At 40.6% G+C, this 20,278-nt stretch overlaps 1 protein-coding gene across 2 annotated transcripts in view; it reads right to left on the bottom strand.

The window, feature by feature from the left end:
- Positions 1 to 11,079: 11,079 nt before the first annotated feature.
- GEMIN8 (gem nuclear organelle associated protein 8) overlaps positions 11,080 to 20,278 on the bottom strand; it is a 29,078-nt gene continuing 19,879 nt past the window's right edge. For both annotated transcript variants that reach the window (XM_017812376.1, XM_017812377.1), the window contains one exon: positions 11,080 to 13,834. In XM_017812376.1, coding sequence (XP_017667865.1) covers positions 13,584 to 13,834 — 251 coding nt within the window. In that variant the 3' untranslated portion in view covers positions 11,080 to 13,583. The remainder of the gene's footprint in view (positions 13,835 to 20,278) is intronic.

Below are 20,278 nucleotides of genomic sequence, written 5' to 3' on the forward strand. Positions count from 1 at the left end.
GTATGTAAAGAAGAGCTGACCTTTTTGGTCACCTCTCAGCATCTCAGTGTAGACTAAGGGCAATGACTCATGCTCTCCTGGGTTGTTTGTACCTGTTATGTGAGGCTGATCCACTTTAGACTCCAACTGCTGCCACCAAAACCCTTTCTTAGTGCTCAGTGCAGAGAGCTGTTTGTAAAGCTCATCTAGCAAAATGCTGAACAAAATTGTTCAGATCATTGGTACTGTGTAGTCTGAGGGAAAAGAAAGAAAGGAAAAGATAAAAAAATGAGAACTGATTTGATGCAATTTAGCCAGCATTTAGATACTCCTCCTAGAATTTAACAGTCAGGTATGATACTGTAAGAAATAAACAGTCTTCAAAATGAAAACTGTTTCTTATTACCAAGTAGGTCACATTTCCAACAACTGTTTCTCAATATGTAAATATAAGCTGTGATTGCTTTAGAAAATATATAATTATATATTCAACAGAATGCATATTTTTTCCCAATGCAGCATAGTTAATTTTATCTGAAAATTAGTGATTACCATTTTGGTGTTAATTATGGAGTACTAAATACATCTTCAGTGTTAAAAGATAGACTCATCTCTGTATTCATATACCCCAAGTCACTTGTAGAATAAACAACGTTGTTTTGTGATTTTACAGGTACAAAAAATTTTAGGAGACACCATTGGAAATGAAGGATTAATATGTTTATTGGGACCTCTGGCAACTAAAGAACCATCTTTCACTTTCCTTGCATGAGGGACGTTACCCTAAGCACAGCATTTTGTAGTTACGTGCATGGATATTCTGTGAGCGTCCATGTCTGGGGGCCACCAGAGGGAAGATTACAATATTAGCTCTTTTTATTCTGGATATACACTCTTGCTTCTGTGCCTTTCTCTCTCTGCATGCCACACAGATAACCCACACCTGGTAGGCAACCATGTAGGAGATAGTATGAGGTCTGAAGAGCATGAGTGGTCTCAGTAAAGCATTATCTAGAGCAGAAAGCTCATGAGTGAAAGAGTAAATTAACATATCTGAAAAACAGATTACTGCTATACAGAAAAACCACAAGTGGATACAACCTTTCCTTCCACCTGCAGCCCATCTCATTTCATCCTCCCTGAGGAATCTGTGAAATGTAAATGAGAAATGCTGACAACTCTTTCTCCAAGTGAGAGAGAGAAAAGTCTTCTTATCTGTTGCTGTGTGAATCACGATACAATAATCCTATGAAGGCATTCTTCCAGTTGCCTCATTCTAAAACATTTAGGCTCAAAAATGCACTTGAGATTGGTCATAGATGAGTTCAGTCTAGAAGGCTTGGATATAAACCTTTTCTGAAGTGCTTTGCTAAGTTCCTGTTGTGGAGTAGGATCATGTGGGCTGGAGAGGCCAGCCTAGAGTCTTTAGGAGGGGCTGAATCAAATGTATGGATTATCCAACATTTTCATCAGTACCAGTGGGGAGATTTGAATGTGGAATAATTTGTGAATGAGGAAACCAGGCAGGGGCAAAATGCTCTGAAGTTGAGTACTTATGTTCCTTGGGTATGCAACTTCTGTGTGAGCATATATGTATTCACTGCAATATCCTGAAGATAATTGCATACACATGTATGTTAGCCCCACTCTCCAGCGGCATCAATAGACTTAACCTCAGTTTTCTGTTGCACTGCAAATTAAGGGAATAGACTTTATTTTAAGAATGTTGAACACATGGCTGCCATCCAATAACTTCAGTATGGCACCCACCCAAGAAAGTGCTCCAAGGCAGCCTAATCAGGACAGAATTCCTGGCAAAAGTACCTTTTGAGACAAGGCTCGCTCTCTTTTTCTGAAGTAGAAAACTCCTTTGATGGCAGGCACAGAGAGCGTTTAAGAACATTCTCAGGTGCCTTTTTTTGCAAACTGAAAATTAAACTGAAAGAGCTGTGAAGAAAAATTGCAGGAGTCATTTTATCACTTTTCCTGATCTAGTTGGGCAGTGGAGGCTGAGTAATAGCCAGCTGATTTCGTTTTAGTTCTCTTTTTTTTTTTTTTAATTGTGTCTATAGGCACAAGCTCATAACTTATTACAGGTTTTAATGCTGGTCTGTAAACATGAATGGTGCCTTAAACAGTATCACAAAGCCGAGTTAAATTTACTCCTAATGGGCTACTCAGCTTTAGATTTCTACTAATACATGTTACAAAATGCTGTTTGGGGTTTTGTGTGGAGATTTTTCTTCCCCCCACACACTATGTTTTATTGCTTCTGTACTGCTCTTCCTGCTTTGCACAGTCCAGTTCTGGCAAATGGCTATACCCAAAGTTGTGTTTTGTGACAAAAATGTAATATGTTGGAGAAAAGATGGGAATGACTCAGTGACCCAGCAACGGCATAATGTGCTTGGCATGCCCACAGTGCCAACAGGCTGCAGAAGATGGGTGTCTTGGGCTGTGGGAGCTACAGGAGCTGGCAAAACCCTGCAGGTTTTTCACTGGGAGGTAATGGAAATAGGAATAATGCACAATATCCTCCATCAGCTTCATAAGGTGTGGTTTTGGAAGGAAGGTGTGGTTTCGGATCTGCTGACATCATGGAAATGCTTCGCCTCCTTCTGACTTCACAGAAAGCCAAACATATTAGACCCACTAGAAATGTGAAACTCAGGGGTAAAACAGCACAAACCACTCTGGTCAGAATGAGAGCCCTCCTGGCAAGCCCCACCAGGATAAATGCAACTGAGGAACTTGAAAAATAACAATGAGATGACGTTTTGATATTAAATATTGAGTTTAGAATATTAAACTTCTCATTCCCTAGACTAATAAACATGGTGCTTTTTTCCTTAAAAAAATCCAAACAGCTATTCTAAACATGAGCATTTTCCTCCTGTTTTCAGTCCAGACAGCAAATTTTTTGCAAATGTATGAGTATGTGATTAAAAATATAAAAGCAGAACACACTACTCATCCATACATAAGCATTCTCCAGTTAGGAGAGATGAAAAAGTAAGTAAATGAAACTGTCAAGCGTATTATATTGGTAATAATTTTATCTTTTATTTATAGCATATATAAGATAGATAGGAGAGCCTGTATTTTTTAAATAAAGAATTTTTTAAAGACTTGTTATCTGATTCTCGTTATCCTGGATATCTTGTTCAGCAAATAGAAAAATAATACCATACCAAGTGAGGAATGTAATAAAACTTTTTATTAAAGCTATATTAAACACATTCTATTGTCATAGGTGGATCTGGATTCTTACTTTATGTACTTTTTTTAAAAAATAAAGCTCAGACTGAATGTGTTTCTCAACTGCCAGATAGCCTAGAACATTAATTCTGCCCTCCATATTCCAAGGAAACAGCTTCTTTGTGTTTAAAAGATGAAAAGGCCACAGGCGAACCAAATGTCACATGAACCTGGCAGACAAAATGACCCAAGGATGTTAAAGAACTTATGGAAACTGCAGCTTGGGGAATTCTTCCCAAAAGACAAGGTCACTTAACACCCTGTGGGCTTTCCCTGTTTGAAGTCCACTCTGAAAAGGACACAGAAGCACAAGCCCAGGACTTGAAACAGAGTGTAAGAACTCATGCATATGAAAGCATCAATGAGATGGTGCTGTGATGAGCTTGGAGGCGACCACCCAGAACCCCAGTGGTAGAAGACTCGCAGGAAGAACAGGAGACAACACCTACCAGGGGTTTTCAGAGCATTTCCTGCAGTTCTACAGAAGAGAGGTTTGAGGCAGAGGTAAATGAGCCTGGCAGGCTTGCAATTAAGGCACCAAACCAAGCAGGAGCCAGGGAAAGGTACAGAGAAAGAGGCAAGGCTCTGCAGGCAAACCCACTGAGGGAAATAGGGAGAGGGAGTGATGAGCAAAACAGGAGACAATGGCTGTATTTCAGAAAATTAAAAAAAAGGTCTTCCTACAGCAGTTTTCTAAGGCATCAGGTGCTGCTTCACCTGCAGTTACATCTAGCCACATCTCTGAGGCAACTGGATACATGGCTTGTGTAGTTTTTTTTCTATGACTCCCACAGGTTTTGAACCGTACTATTATAGACTTTCAGGTTTAAAAATTCCAGTGGTAAAGTTAGAAATCTGTAGCCATTAGAATAATGGGAGATCCCTAGAGAGAGCAAACACTTCTATGCAGAAAATTTATTAGCAGCAGGAACAGAAACCTGTATCAGCACTTTACTGGTGGATAAATCAGTGGGTTTGCTAATGATGTTTCTGTTCTCTTGATTGAATTGGATTTGTAAGAGAAATGCAGCTGCAGACTGAATTGCTTTATATGACAAGAGAATAATGAATAGCCAATCCTGAACACCCAGGGTTTCTGTATATATGGGCTAATTTAGCTTCCGTTCTTGTTGTTATTATTTTATATGCAAATGAAATTATCAATGCCTTTATATAATCACTTCCTGGATCACATTTATTCTAGAGTTCTTGCCTGTTTGCACGTTAGAGAAATTTCTTCCCCTCATTTTAGCCAGGGTTTAACACTAAATCCTAGTCCTCCTGGAGCCTGTGGGAGTTTTATTATATTATAGATATGACCCATCCAGAGGGCAATGAAAGTGAACAGAAAATATTGAAACTGCTTGTGGGTATGAGGGTGCTATTATTTATTTGGAGATAGAGTCCACTACCTTATGCTATTAGCTGCATGTTATGTGTGCTGGATTTTGCATATTTGATATTTACTTAACATGCATATCAGGTTCTTTTAACAATAGTGTTTTGGAGATGGTCTGGCTAAGTGCCCTCATCAGCCTCTTGCAAGGTTGTTCTCTGGGGTTGCAGCCAGTTAGTCTTTATGTGTTTTAAGCTCTAAATGGGCTACTGCTCCCACTCTGAAGGATCACGCCAAGCTGAACCAATGCCTGCTGGAAAAGCAGAAAACGGGATGCCAGCTGGCCAAGAGGGTTGAAAAGAGAGAAAAAGAGATAAAATCATTCTTACATCAAGAAACTGCCTTAGCAACATCCTCATCTACTGGGTGGGAATAGATCATGGTTGTCTAGTTGGTGTTCCAAATGGCTGAGCTCCCAAGTTACAGTTATGCCTTGCCATTGGAGGTGGAGTTGACAGAGATGTACAGTTGAGACACACTGTAAATTAAACGGATGGATTGTGAAGTCCAGGCACTGTATCCAGCAATTGTTTCTCCCACTAGGGGAAAGTCTTACAAAAACTTCCCCTGGTGTTCAACAGGATTGTGGTGGTTCACTGCACTGCAGCTTTAGAAAGGCTTTGGGTGATTGACTGGAGTGGGGAGAAAGGAACTGGCACTGACACAATTCCCACCACTTGCACAGCAGTAAGGAAATTTTGTCTCTTAGGTAGGAAAAGAGGAGAGAATGATCTCCCCTCATTCACTGACGGGTCAGGGACAATGCTGTAGGAAAGGTCTTGGCACTTTCTGCTTTCAGTGTTTACGGTGCCAGAGGCACTGACCAGAAAAATCTGGTCATACAGATTAGCTCTTGTTTGCTCTGCTGGCTACTGAGTGTCCAGGCAACATTTTTTGCCCTACAGGTGAGAGGTAGACAGGAGGGTAGGAGCTGAGAGAGCATCATCAGGCTGCAGAAGAGTATTTGCTGGATACAAGTTAGGAAGGAGCCTTTGTGAAAAAGAAGATGAAGGAGCAAGAAAAGGGCATAGGTATGCTGAAAAAGACTGAGGTAAAGAGAAACGCACAAAACTGCTCAGCTGGATCCATGGAGATCTAAAGTATTCCATATGTGGCCAGAGAAATGCGTAACAGTGCGTAACCATTTAATTCCAAGTAGCTTCGTGGGGATGGCACTGGTGGGAGAGGCAGTGTAGGTGTTTTTCCTACATTTAGTATACATTCAGATGTTATTTCAGGCCTTGAAATTGAGGCTGCTGAGCCATTCGAGATTTTAAAGGTTGCCTGACTAAGAAGCATATTAAAAAAGAAAACCTCAAATTTAAATTCTAGAAACAAGAAATAATGTTGGAAAAACCAACAAACACAAGTTTTTTTTCTTTACAATTATTATAATAATTTTGGGCACCCTACTAGGAAAAAAATAATCTGTACTGTACTTGAGATTCTGCTGAATGTTTTCTAGCATTATTCAGTTCATGGCTGGGCTTCGCGAACAAAGATTTGGGAACTAGCATTATAGTGGTTTTACATAAATTCAGACTTTCATAAGCCTGGCATGAAGGAAGTGAAAATAGCAAAACAAAATTGTTTAATTATTGATTTGTAGTAAGGTATTTAAAAAATTTCAACAATATAAACAGTTGATATGTTTTATTCCAGTAGAACCTAGTATCTTCTTGGATGGAAGTGACCAATTTTGTCATGCTGATGGGGACCATGGCACTGCAGGCTGTACCAGGAATGACAGTTTCCACAAAGTAACTAGTGCAGCTCATTATCATCAACGTACCTACCACAAAAAAACTTTAGCCATAGCCATGCCATAGAAACAGATTTCATCTTGCTAGACTTGAATAATGCAAGTAACACTGCTAGACTAAAACAGCCATTGAAGGGAAGAGACAATAAGGTAACTCTTTTTCTCCTTCCAAACAAGATTTAACTGCTGGTGACAGGGAAAGTACAGGACATCTTTCTAAAGCAGGTCTGCATAGTAAAACACACTTGGGAAAGGCAAATACCTAATCTCATTAGAAGTTATCCACAGAAGCACTTTTGCACGCTGGAGATACATGTTTATGCTGTCACACTGGAGCTGTAGGTGACCTGAAGAGGGATCCGCTCAACAGAAAAAGCAAAGGAGGGAAAACTGAACACTTAATTTTGTCTGTCATTTTCTCTAGCGTAGTTCTGGAGTAAGGAACTTTCTACAGCACAGGGCAGATTTTCTTTCTGGTGTGTCCCTGAAATGAATTCATCATCTGGCATTTATAAGATCATGTTCTGTTGTCATGGAACTGTCATGTCACACGTATCACGCTCAGCATCAAGGCTTTCAGAGCAGGCAGAACAGTTTGCATGTTCAGAGTTCAACAGCCAGCAGAAAAAGATTACAAGGACCACAAGGCCAGTATAAAATTATAAAAACAGCTGTCAGGAGTGCTGCTCAGCTACAGGGCTTCTCAGAGGAGGTGCCAAGGAAGGACTTCCTGTGTGCCCCTGAAAACAGGGCAGGGCAGTGACACTAAAACAGGACCACAAACCAACTGTGGCACTGCTGAGACACAGCTCTGTGGCACAGCAGTACAAATGAAAACATCGTGTTTTGCTCAACTAATACTTTCTTCTCTCTAGTGCAGTGTGGTCTGGCATTACTGGAAATTCTAAATTCATCAACAGATATATAGAAAATTGATAAAAAGTAATGACAATTAAACTATCTTCCCAGATGCAATAATGTAATGTCTATTTTTCTGATTGCTCTTGCTTTACAGTCCAGATTTATATTCAGATTTATATGGTGCAGTCATGTAAGAATTATTCTGTTTGGAGCAACTCATCAAACCTGCGTGTTTCAAATGCATTGCAGCACAACTGGCTTAAGTTTTAGGTCAACCTCAGCATTTTTCATGAAAGGACAGTGGAACGGGAGCCTTCAGCTATTATTCAGTCACTTCATGGAATATGCAACAGATCAGAAGTGTGGCCTTCGATGAGTTGTTGCTTAAGTAAAAACATACTTCAAGCATTTATTTCTGTCACAACAGTAACTCCACTCCTGTCCAGGGGGAGGATATTACATAGTCGTAATTAACACAAAAAAAGCCCAAGATACATAATCTGTACCCGCATTTACATTTTTTGGAGCTCTCTGACAAAGGACAATTTAACTCGTGGCATTCCTGATATTTTATTATGTTTTGCAAGTGAGAAGTAGGCCCTGCAGTCTTAACTAGCAGAAGCAGAGGTGACAGGAAATGGAATTTCCTAATTAATTTCTGCAATGTATTAGATGATGTGGTTGCCGAAGGTAGCAGAAACTAGACACGATGACTCGGATCTTTTCCTGTCCAGTGCAAAGGATGGGACTAAGACAGCTATGTGAGAATCAGAACTAATTAAATTCAAGGCACAGACTTTTTATTGCTGGATGCTTGTACAAGTTTAGACCAAAAGGGCTGACTGAATCTTGGTCCAAGTAACAAATAAACTGGGTTACATTAAACAGCGCAGCTGTAGGTCTCTTCCAACCTGAATCCTCTGGACCTCAATGACAGTAAACTTTGGTGGAGTTGAGTCATAGGAGCAATTTCTGTATCTAGAAATAAAGGATGCATGAGATGGCCAAAAGCTGGAACTCAAGCCTGGTATTTAATCTTGATCTTCAGTATAAGCACATGGAAAGATTCCATATATCTCTATAAACAGATCAGAAATCTACTTATCTTCCTATGGCATGACCCACTGGCAGCTGTCTAGAGGACAATATATGAAAACTCCATGAATAAAGCAGTATTTTGTCACTCCTTCCTAACTTCCAGTAAGGTGCAGTTTAGGGACATCCCAAGACAGTGATGTAACTTCATTTTTAACAGCCCCTCATAGACTTTTGCCTCACATCTTCATTAAGTTGAGAAACTGTTGCTTTTATTAAAACAAAGTCTAGAAGTTAAGGAGGACCACTTCTAACTCTATTTGGAAAAAATCCCTATCCATCATTTCCATTTTTCTCACCCCTTCCTCCCCACAAAGGTATGTCTTTGGGATGGCTGTAAAGTCATGTGGACAGCAGTTATGTACATTCTGGCTTTTCAAAAGGCTTTGTAGGCAAAAGATCTCAATTTAGTTTAGGGAACCAGTGATATTGGCATCATTAGACTGAAAAGTATTTTCTTTTCAAAAACCATGTATGTTCTTACTCTGCTTGTTTGCTTTCTTAAAAGATGAAGATTCATGATTAAAGGGGGAAAAAAACCCTTCTGTGACTGTAACAGAATCTATGCTCGGAGAATCTCATTTACACTCTGCAAGCTCAAGATGAGCAAGCTTTCTCCACTTTTGGCCAAGCAAGACTTTTGTGCCACTCCTGCCCTGTTGAAATTAAGTTGAGGCTGATGTCTGTGTGCTCCAAAGAACAGACTGAGCCCAAGCAATTCTTCTGCTACTATAGCCAGGTCATACAAGGACTCCCTGAAACAAAATCTCAGCCTTGGCCATATTGATCAACATAACTGGTCTACTCTGGCCTCCAATCGGGAGGTCTGGAGACACACCATCTATAACGCTGCTGATGCTTTTGAGAAAGCACGCAGGATCACTCTTGAGGAAAAAAGACAATGCAGAAAGAATTGTGCCTTGCAGAATACACCACCTAAGGAGTCTTTCTGCTGTGTCTTTTGCAACCAGACATGCCTATCTCATATTGGCCTTTTTAGCCACCAACGCGCTTGTAACAAACGTGGGTAGAGCCCTTCCCAAATCTTCGTTCGCGAAGCCCAGCCATGAATGAATGAATAGCCAGGTCACCAAGATAATGCCCAGATAGCAATGACACCGTCTATTCATGTCTATGTACCAGCTCAGCAACTCCAGCTGTGAGAATATATGAAGAGATGTGAAGCCTTGAACATACTCTGGCTACAACCACCCTTCAGGAGCAGCTGAGACTCCCTCACAGGCTGCTATTCTACCTAGGAAAGAGCCCATATGAGTTTCTTTCCTTTGGACTATCCAGATAGGAGCACAGGAGACAAGAGGTTAGGCAGGGTAGACAGTTGATTAATTAGCACACATACATGAAAACAGAATTTTGTCACAGCCTGAATGTATTATTTATCAAATAGCGTATTTCCCAGGAGCTTAAACTTTAAAGAAACCACAAGGAAAACAGAGTTCTGGATGTTTCCTTTTGACAGACTGTATTTCACATTTTGGGCAATAATCTTGGCCCCTCTGTAGTTCTTTCAGCCAAAGTGTTCAGACCATTATGCCAAAAATCACACTTGAAACTCGAAATTTAAGCAGCTGAATCAGTGTCCTGCTTTTCTCAGTTTCTATTCAGAGTTGGATCGTTATTAATGTAACAAGAGATGAAGATACAAATATTTGCAATGTATTTCATGTAATGAGTGAGCAAGGAACTTTTACAAAGGGAAAAAGACATGGGGGAACAAATCCACGTGGATTATGTAAGTGTTTATCCTTCACAAAGGCTGTTACAGAAATTTAGGTTGTTTCTTATTAAAGCTTCTTCCAAGTACAAGTCATTAACAAGACCACTGCTAAAAGGTATGAATACTTACCCATTATGTTGACTGAGAAAAGTTACTCTCAGCAAAATGGTTGAATCTCTTTTCAGGCTGCCTGTACACACAGGCATACTGAGCTGTCAGCTGCTTTATGGGGAAATAATTCTAGAAGAACAAGAGCACTTGACAATGTCACCAATGCATAAAAGTAAGCAGTTTTTCTTTTGGTAGGAAACACAGAAGTCATTGCTTCATTTGTATGTTAAATTTATACTGTGCCAGTTCTGAAAGTTTTTTTTTATTTCTTTTAAGAATGCTTTCAGTTGAGAAGACCTATAACATTTTTCTCCAATCTTTGAAGTGTCTTCAGCCAATCACAAACTCTTCTCCCGAAAATAAGGCTGATTTGCAGATTTGCACGTAACAAATGAGGAAACCAGTCTCTGAAATTAAGACTAACTGTATGACAAGTTGTGACTTCAGGCTGTAATTCCCTCTGCTGGAGCTGGGAAAAGCTCATGAGAAACAGCACCACCAGCAAGCGAAGAATTCCCTCCAGGCAGGACTATACAAGCAGTTGGCACAACTGAAAGCAAAGGTGCAATGCTGTGGACAAGAAAGAATCACATCTGCAGCATCACAGTTGCATTCTAGTCAAGTAAGTGGGTGGCATAACATTGTGTCTTTGGGGGAAAAAAGTGCACATGTTCCCATGATTGAGGACTGCAGCACAATACATATGGGCACGAAAGGTGAATGTTACAGACGACTGAACTGGTGTTTTTGAGTTGCCGTTGCATTTCTTCCATGATCACATCTTTTTATGTGAGACATTTCTTAAAAATTTAAAATGACATGGGAAACAGAGTAAAAGAACTGCAACAAAGAATTTCCAAATTTTGCTGAATTATCAGCAAAATGGGACATCTGGCCAAATACCAGCAGCAGCCCATCCCCTGAAATGACATAATTTGGCAGCAACTCTTAAGTCTGCAGTAGTGTGTTCCTCCATTTCAGGCCTTAGTACATAGTTCCTAGGGAACACTTCATCCAGTTCTCTCTACTTTTAACCTCATGAAGTATATTAAACCCTCTTAGAAATAGGTAAAAGAACCAAAGGCAAGGAAATTTCTTTTATATTTTATATGAAGTAGGAAAGGAATTCAATGTTGTCTTGTATGAGGTCTCTACAAATACTTTTGGAGACCAGAATTTCTGCTTCTGCTAGAAGAACCAGCTATGTGCAGAATAAACCACAGTAAGAACTAGGACTTGTGTTGAAAAGCAAGAACAGTCCTACTCATTCTTCCTTTTTTTCTGAACTGAATTGCACAGAGAAAACACCATCACCACGCTGGAAACACTTCAAAAAGGAACAGAGAGATTTATGTATGTTAATCTGGGACAGGGTTTTCCCCCAGCAGATGCAGCAACCTTCCCATTCATTTTGTACAATACCATACATTCGTGGTACTGACTGGTAGTCCTGTGAAAACTCCTGTCAACACTCCTTGTGCTTCTCCATATGCTAAAACTGTTCTTGCTCTAAGTTCAATCTTCCTTAAACAATGCAGCAGCTAAAAGAAAGCTTTAGCATATGAGAATTGAAGTGTCCTAAGTATGGAATTTTGTTTATACAAAAAAAAAGTAAATTACAAAGTGTTATGAAGAAAATTTATTTGGTCAATGAAAGGAAACCCAAACAAAACACCAAATTTTTGACAAAACCCACCAAAAACAAGAGTGAAGACAAATGCACGACTGTTAATAACCCTTTCCCCTCTCCTGTCTCACTGAAGTTTTTCAGACTAATCACACCAGTAATAAGTCTTGGAGACTGGGGGCTTTTTAACATCAGTGTTCAATTTAACTTCATCTTGTCACAACCAAAGTGAAAGAGGTACAACTGACATGGAAATGCTGCTTGGAAAATACATAGTAACTACTAGTAAAAGCAAAGATATTTCAAACTGCATTGCAGACTTGCTTTGTTGCAGCTGGCTGCTGCAGAGGGCACAGCAACTGCTGGTGTGCATTATGAACTACACATGCCTCAGAGGTACTCTGGATACACTGGGAATAAACTGAAGCCAGAATTTTAGTTGTGACCTTCCTCTGCTGCCAGAAAGACAGATGAATATGTCACTATTAAATGAGCAGAAGGTTCTTTGGCCCTGGCATGGAAACGCTGTGAGACAAACTACAGCTCCTCAGCACACAATGAGATGTAGCAGCAGTGCTTCACCAAGAGTTCTTGGAAGTATTCACGGTACCATTTTTTAAGGAGTCATTGGTTTTGAGGGGCCAGTTCTGCCTCTCTTACACAGACCACTTGTGTGCCTCACTCCACCTTGTTAGCTACTAGTGGAGCAAACACAACTGACCAAAAGTAGAGAGCGACAGAAATGGAACCAAACAGCCTGTGCAGATGGATGAGTACACACAGAGGCACATCTACCTGCTTGTGTTTAAGTCTTGTGCATGTCGTGTGCAGGCGGGCATTGGAAAGCTGCACGTAAAACAGACATAGCCTGCAGGGCTACCTGTCTTTCATACCTCCATATACATTGTTCAGATGCAGTCTATCAAAATAATAAGCCTTCTGTAAAGTTTCAAACCTGTCAGATGCTTTTTATTAGAACAGCAAAAATCACTGCATGCACTGTCCCCTATAATGTTGTGTCCTCTTAAGTTTCTCTTCTGCTAAACAGACCTCTAACAGACAGGACCATATCAGGCTTCTGTCCCACCCTTCCACCCCCTTCATTAAAACATTTTTCCATATAATGTTGCTTTGGAGTCAAACTTCTGTCAGACAAGTATCAGTCTGGAAGAAAAACTTCCTGCGTTATTATAAACCTCTGAAAAAGAATTCAAACGTCTGGGCTACAGTAACTTGATAAGTTGTATCTTGGCCAGTGGGCTCCTGGTTCTCAAAAAAAATCCAAGATTAGCAGACATAACACTTCAAGCTGTGCTATGTGAAACAGGATCCAAATGCTACTATGTTAAGACTAAAAAATGGGATCACTCAAGTTCCTAAACAGTAAGAGCAGACAATTCCTATGGTCTTTTTCTTATTTGCATCATTTTAAGTTTTCCCAGTTCACTGAGTATAGATATCGTTGTTTCTTGCAAGCATGGTCAAGGCAGGCAGGTATCAAACAAGTAAACACATGACTTAAGACAGGTTTGATATTCCCATCCCTCCTATTACTACTTGACAACTGTATGTGGGTTGAACAGACAGTGAGTATTGCTGACAGTGTAAAAGAAACAAAGGCCAAAGACACACATGCTGTCCTTGCCAGATTCTGCCCCAAAGCCCACCCAAACCCAAAATTGGCAGTTTGTTCTTTCAGCAGCACAACCTGACTGAGGCACAGTTGTGTGCCATGTCAGAGCACAAGTCCAGGTACTCACAGCTTAAGGGGAATAATGGGCCAGTATTTGGGCTGCTTTTTGTCACAGTTCCTATCAAAGATAAGCTGCATGGCAGCCTCCATTGCCTGGATTTTGGCAGCATCAGCACCATACAGTTTTTTCATTTCTGCCATTCGCCTCTCCCCAGGCCTTTCCGTCGGCGGCTCCACAGAACGCTCCGTCCTCCTGTGAAGGTCTTGATCAGCCTCCACGTACGGGTCCTCAGCTTCCAGCTGCTGCTGCCTCCCTAGACAAACAAACCATAAGAGATGTACATTACTGAGCTATCAACCAATCATGCTTCAGTTTAGATTTTAAAAATATGACATATTCATATTTTTGCTGGGTCTTAAAAGGCCAAAATTCACACATTCCAGGGTGCAGCTGTGCTCGTTTTGCATAAAGACACATTCCTACTAAATATCATAATAAAGGCAGGCTGGAAGAAGTGGGAAGAAAGGAAGAAGACCCTGGAATTGAATCCTAAAATTGTAGCAAACTTCTGTATTAGTACTAGTAAGCAAAAATTAGCATTGCTTCATTTCTTCCCAACATACACATGCCCTGAAAAAAGAAAAAAACCCAAACAACCAAAAACCAAAACACAATCCCTCTCCCTCTACCAAAAAACCACAGAAACAACTCAACCAAAAAAATCCCAACCCACTCCCCCAACCAAAAAAACCCCAAACAAACAGGAGAGTTGCTTCCAAAGTAATGACTTAGCAGCTGAGAAAGGAAATAATGCACAGGACAATGCAACTTTAGCCGAATCATAGCCAAGAGAAAATGTAATCAGTTACTACTCTATGAAAATTAACAAATCTGTCTGTCATGTCTGCCGTTAAGTGCATTCAATGACACACAGCTGTATGCACTGTGTTTAGTAAACTATCCAACCTCATCCACTTCTCAAGGCTTTCGAAGTTCACAGCTGGCAGCCTTACTCTGTTGCTTTGAAGACAAAGGAAACACCACCAACATAAATCCTTGCCTCAGGTCTTTTAAAGAGGATTTAAAACAACTGACAGAGGCAAAACATTTGGACCAATCTGTCAACAAAAATTCTCTTTGGTAAGCCCAACTGAGAACTTGATTTTGCATGTCCAAACTTACCTTCACTTCCTGGGTGCTGCTTTGATGAAACAAATAATGCTCTGTGCAGTTAAAACAGTGTAGTTCTATACAAAACTCCCCTCTTATCGGGACATTTCTACAAGATGTAGAAAATCACCTGGCAGCTGAACTCCTTTGCCTACCAGTAACAAAGGACTGTCCTCAAAACTGCATAAGTGACACAGTTCACCACTAATGACAGCAGTTGGGTTTTTTAAATATCAAAAAGGAGAGTGCCCACAGGTCAGAATGCATTAGACACACACAGGACATGCTTCTCAGTGTTTGCTGCCATGTACCTCTTCCCTCTTTCCCCTTAAGGCAAAGATTTAGCTTCCACAACGCACATGACATCTGCAAACCCCAACCCAAAGTTAAGTATCCTGACAGATCTGTGTCAAACATCTGCAGTTTATTTTTATACTGGAAAGTACAGTATATATAGCAGCCAACTGCCTGTCAGCCTTCCTAAAGGAATTATCTCCTATACCTCATTCACGTAAAATAGATATTTTAAAGAATATAATCAGAAACTTCAATCTTGGGATCTGTTTGTCTGACAGGGACATAGAAAGCTTTTGTCCTGTCATCTGAAACACCATTCACAGTTTTGTGCTGGTCGACAAAGGACAGAAGGCTTTGAGGAGCTATTAGCAATCTGTTCCAGAAAGTCGTTTCTGTGACTTTGCTTTAAGGGCACACCCTGAACTGGCTGCACTGCCAGAATTCACATGGAAACATACATTAGAGTCCATATGTGCTTTTGGAAGAGTCAGATTTATTTGGTGTCAGGCCATTTTAACCAGAAGGTCTGAATTAAAGGAGGAGCTAACACTGCCTACAGAGAGCTCAGCACTCTGAGGACAAGGCATAGCACCCAGGCGGTGACTACACAGGTCACTTGTGTCCCATTGAAACCGACTTCCTGGGACACCAATGTTTCTCCACAGCAAAGCTCTGGCAAGGCAATGAACTGAACTCGTATTTGTTAACTCTCTTGGGCCACAAAGATAATTCCTCGTACTTCTGTATTGCCCATGGAAATTCTTTATTCTTTAGTTCCACAGCTGCATGCTAGAGACAGCTGCTTCCTCGCTTGCTTGCCATAGAATGCTCTTTGATAGCTCATTGCACACACTAATGCTTTATTATTAAGAAAAATCAATTTCTCTGGAGATAGATAATGAATTCTTCTGTTTGGTAATTAAATAGGTTTGTAGCAGAAGCTTTATGATGGATGAGTGGATTACAGTTTAGGGCACATCAATCTCCATTTTGTAGCACTGAGCAGTTCATAAATCTGCAGATCCTACTAGTAACAATCAAAATAATAATACCAATTTAAATTCCGTTCTCAAAATTACCTGTTGGACATCTGGAGCACATGTTTTACTTTACACTAATCAGATGTACTGCCTTTAACTTTCTAACCTGACTTCTGCTATTCCACAGCTACTGGTTAAAAAAAGTCCCAGAGTGATTGCATTACACTCGCAGACACATAAATCAGGTCTACAGAGTCCAGGCAGAGGCTTGGGACAGAAACTGGCTACAGGGACCCATAGTTTTTTGCACCAAAGGCTGAATTTGAGCATAGAACATGACAGCTGTTGCTGGTAATACTACTGCAGCTGTGTGGAACATGTTGCAGTTTCAAATCCGCTATTTGAGGAGAGACACTACTGCAACAAAATCCAGTCACAGAAAGAATCATAGAATGGCTTGGGTTGGAAGGAACCTTAAAGATCACATAGTTCCATATAGTTCCTGCCATAGGAAGGGACACTTGTCATTAGACTAGGTTGCTAACAGCCTCATCCAACCTGGCCTTGAGCACTTCCAGGGATGGGGCATCCACAACTTCTCCGGGCAACCCGTCCCAGTGTCTGACCACCTCACAGTTGGCAGCACTATTTGCACTCAAAGACAATCAAGGAAAGAAGTAATGAAACCAAATGCTGCTTTTCCAAAAGCAGTATTTTCAGTCAAACACAGATATAAGGAATAGATAACAGCAGAGAAAGCATTGTCCTGTTGAGATGAACACTAAACTTTCTTTGGTGGGGCAGGGGCTGGGAAGTAGAACTTCTCTAATTTGCAGCAGTCTGGGTTCTTTCCATTACCTTAGAGTTTATTTTAAAAACAATACAAAGCAGTGCAACTTGAGCTAAATATGCAATTACCTCTTCATCGAAAAGATGACAACAGGCATCTGACAATGGAAAAAACCAAACACAATTATAAACTGTCTACAGCCCTGAGCCCACTGAGGCAACCAGAATTTCTCTGAAGCAAGGACCAAATACTCATCCATGAAGTAGGTAGCAAGGTTTATTCAAACACTAATTCTCAGCCTGCAGCAGTGAAGTCCCCAGCTCATCCTCAGATCCGTTTCACATTCCACATTCACAAGTCATTGTGCTGCCAAGTTATAGACATGAAACAAGTAATTTTTACACAGTTCTAAGTAGTTCCTCCTTCCAGTTCACACAGACTAAAATAAACATGCTTTCTTTTACAGCATTCAGCTTCAACTACTGGCAAGCTTCCCCCAATCATGGAACACTATTTTGCAAATGGTCACAAGGCAGGCAAGCAGCTGCAGTGGTAATTGGTTCCTGCACAAAGGAAAAGCACTGCTGACGTTTTCCCAGTTGGTCAGTTCCATTTCTTTTCAAAGATGCTCTTTCTCTCTCTTGAAGCTCTTTTCAAAATTAACTTATTCCTACCAAGTCCAGCTCTGCTGGGAAGTCATCATTACCTGGTCAAAACCAGTTGGGACACTTTTTTCCAAACACAGTAAATATAATTTTTTAACCGTGAAGGAAAAAAGTCGAGATCTATCGTGGTTTAGCCCCAGCCAGCCACCAAGCCCCACACAGCCTCATTCCTCCACCAGCGGGATCAGAGGGAGAATTAGATGGGTAAAAGCTGGAAAACTCATGGGTAGAGATAAAGAGAGTTTAATAGGGAAAGCAAAAGCCATGCACACAACCAAAGCTAACCCAAGGAATTAATTCACTGTTTCCCATGTTTGGGCAGATGTTCAGCCACCTCCAGGAGAGCAGGGCACCATCATGTGTGACAGTGACTTGGGAAGACAAACACCATCACTCCAAACATCCCCTCCTTTCTCCTTCTTCCCCCCAGGTTTATATAATGAGTATGATGTCATATGGTCTGGAATATTCCGCTGGTCAGTTCAGGTCACCTGTCCTGGCTGTGTTTTCTCCCAACCTCCCATGCACCCCCAACTTCCTTGCCAGTGTGGCAGCACAGAAAGCAGAAGAGGCCTGGTCTCTGTGTAAGCCCTGCTCAGCAATAACAAGAACATCTCTATATTATCAGCCCTGTGTTTAGCACAAATCCAAAACACAGCCCCATACCAGCCATTGTGAAGAAAGTTAACTCTACCCCAGCCAAAAACAAGCATATCTACTAACCCATACTGCATTCTCAGTGATTCCAGGCCTTCTGAAAGAAAGTTTTGGGTTACTGTTTCCCCTCCACCACTTTTCCCACCTTTTATGGAAGACTTTCAATCTGGCGTGTACGAGCTGAAAATCAAAGTGAACAAATACAGACAACTACCTCTATCCCCAGGGTCTGCCAGAAGCAGGATGAACAGTAACTAGTATATTAACTATTAGCTGCATTTGGGCCTTCATATGCACACAAATGACCTTATATACTTTCAGCAAGACAATGACCTAAGCCCTTCAAGACATAAGCTATTTTCCCCACAAGCCCTTAGCAACTCAGATGTCTTATTTCTCCTTTTTTATAAAAATGCAAATGTCACACACTTGCCGTAAGTTTGATCCGCTTCATTTTTCTTTCTTTGTAATATCCTTTGAGAAGCTTAAGCAGTAATAAAAAAAATTTCCTCTCCGGAATTTATCCTTTTCTTATTAAAAGAAAAAAACCAAACCAAAACAAGGAAAAAACAACCTCAAAAACAAAATCCAAATAAATTCCCTGATTCAGAAAAATGTCTCCATGGAGAGACTTTGCAACATTAAAAGGACACAGAAGTAGGGAGGGTAATTATCTATGTCGGATTTTTAATGAAAGATTCGTACCCAGCATTGTGCGGTTTCTCGTACCATTTTTAGCTTTCAATATTTATACATCCAACCCCTAGCTGACTGTAGCCAGTGACCATATGCAATCTGAACACGTTTCTTCTACAGCCAGCCTTCCCCACAGGTCCCTCAGTTCTCACACCCTGCAGTCTGCCACGTGCTGCCCCACACAATGGTAGCTACAGTAAGAGACTTGCTCCTCCTAAGTGTCTTATGCCTTTACTGACTTTCAGTTTCTTGCTTAGTTGGCTCATAATTCTTCAAGGAAATACTGCACTTTACTCAGTCCCGATGTGTTTTTTCTTCTCCATGATTTCAGACTGACCTATACCCCCTTCACACATCTGTTTGCTTACTTCAAGCGATGAATTATTTTCTGTTACTGCTGCGTGTGCACTTTCTGAGCTTTTCATCTTAAATGCTACCTGAGTTGATCTTGAGCAGCCCACACTAACAGAGTTAAAAACACTACCCATTTCTACTGATTAAAAACTCCTAGTTCTCTCTTAGAATGCCACTTCCCACGAGCCTATCTGCTGTGTTAAGTGTTCTGCCCACACAGGATTCTCGCAAAATGCCAGCTCCTTCATCTTCCTAGAAAAGCTAAATACCTTTACCACAAAACTACATAAGAGTTTTCCAGAGGTGATAGAATCAGACCCTTTTATTGTGCCCATACTTACAGGAAGCAGGGATAGCATGGGGAAAACCAAAATCTTTGCCTAAAGGAATTCCAACAAAACAAGGATTTAAATCTGAGGACTTGTAAACAGGATATTCAAGGAGTTTAATTTCTGCAGAGCTCTACAGAGCTCTGGATTTCCAGAGGGTTGACATCTCAAGTACTACTCTTTATCAAGTGAAAAGATTTGCAGGACAAGAGTTTCCAGCAGTGGGAGCCTGCGACATACAAACAACTGTGACTCACCCCCACATCTGTAAAGATAAAATATTCTTGGTTGCTGAAAACAGCATGGTGTTGCTTACTGGAGGGTTACCTTGGAATACTAAGTAACTTACAGAAACTGTGGAAACATATTGAAAAAAGAAAATGATGATTTTATAGCAGAATGAACAGCCTCATTCTAGGTATAAGTTGGCTTGGGGAAAACAGATTTCCATTTAAACTTATTCTTCAATTTAAAACTTTGTGCTCGCAAAAAAACTGATGAAAGGATTCCCCATGACACCATGTAAATTTACCATTTTTAACAGAAGTCTGATCTCCAAAGACAGCTAGGCCATATCTTGCTATGGCAGCAGTCTCATCTACACAGAAAAATCAAATGCTGTAGCTGGCTCAAAAACACTGATTTGGAATAAAAATTACTTCCAGTGCGAGTAATTGCCTGTAATGTTAAGTTTTCAACAGAGTCACAACCACCACAAAGATGCTGAAGGTATTAAAGCCCCAAGTATCTACACTGACAAAATTTCCATCTGCTAGTTGAGGAGGAAATAAGTTAAAAGAAACTGAATATTTCACCACA

The sequence above is a fragment of the Lepidothrix coronata genome, unplaced genomic scaffold (genome assembly GCF_001604755.1).
Source record: "Lepidothrix coronata isolate B3197 unplaced genomic scaffold, Lepidothrix_coronata-1.0 Scaffold35, whole genome shotgun sequence".
Taxonomy (NCBI): Eukaryota; Metazoa; Chordata; class Aves; order Passeriformes; family Pipridae; genus Lepidothrix; species Lepidothrix coronata.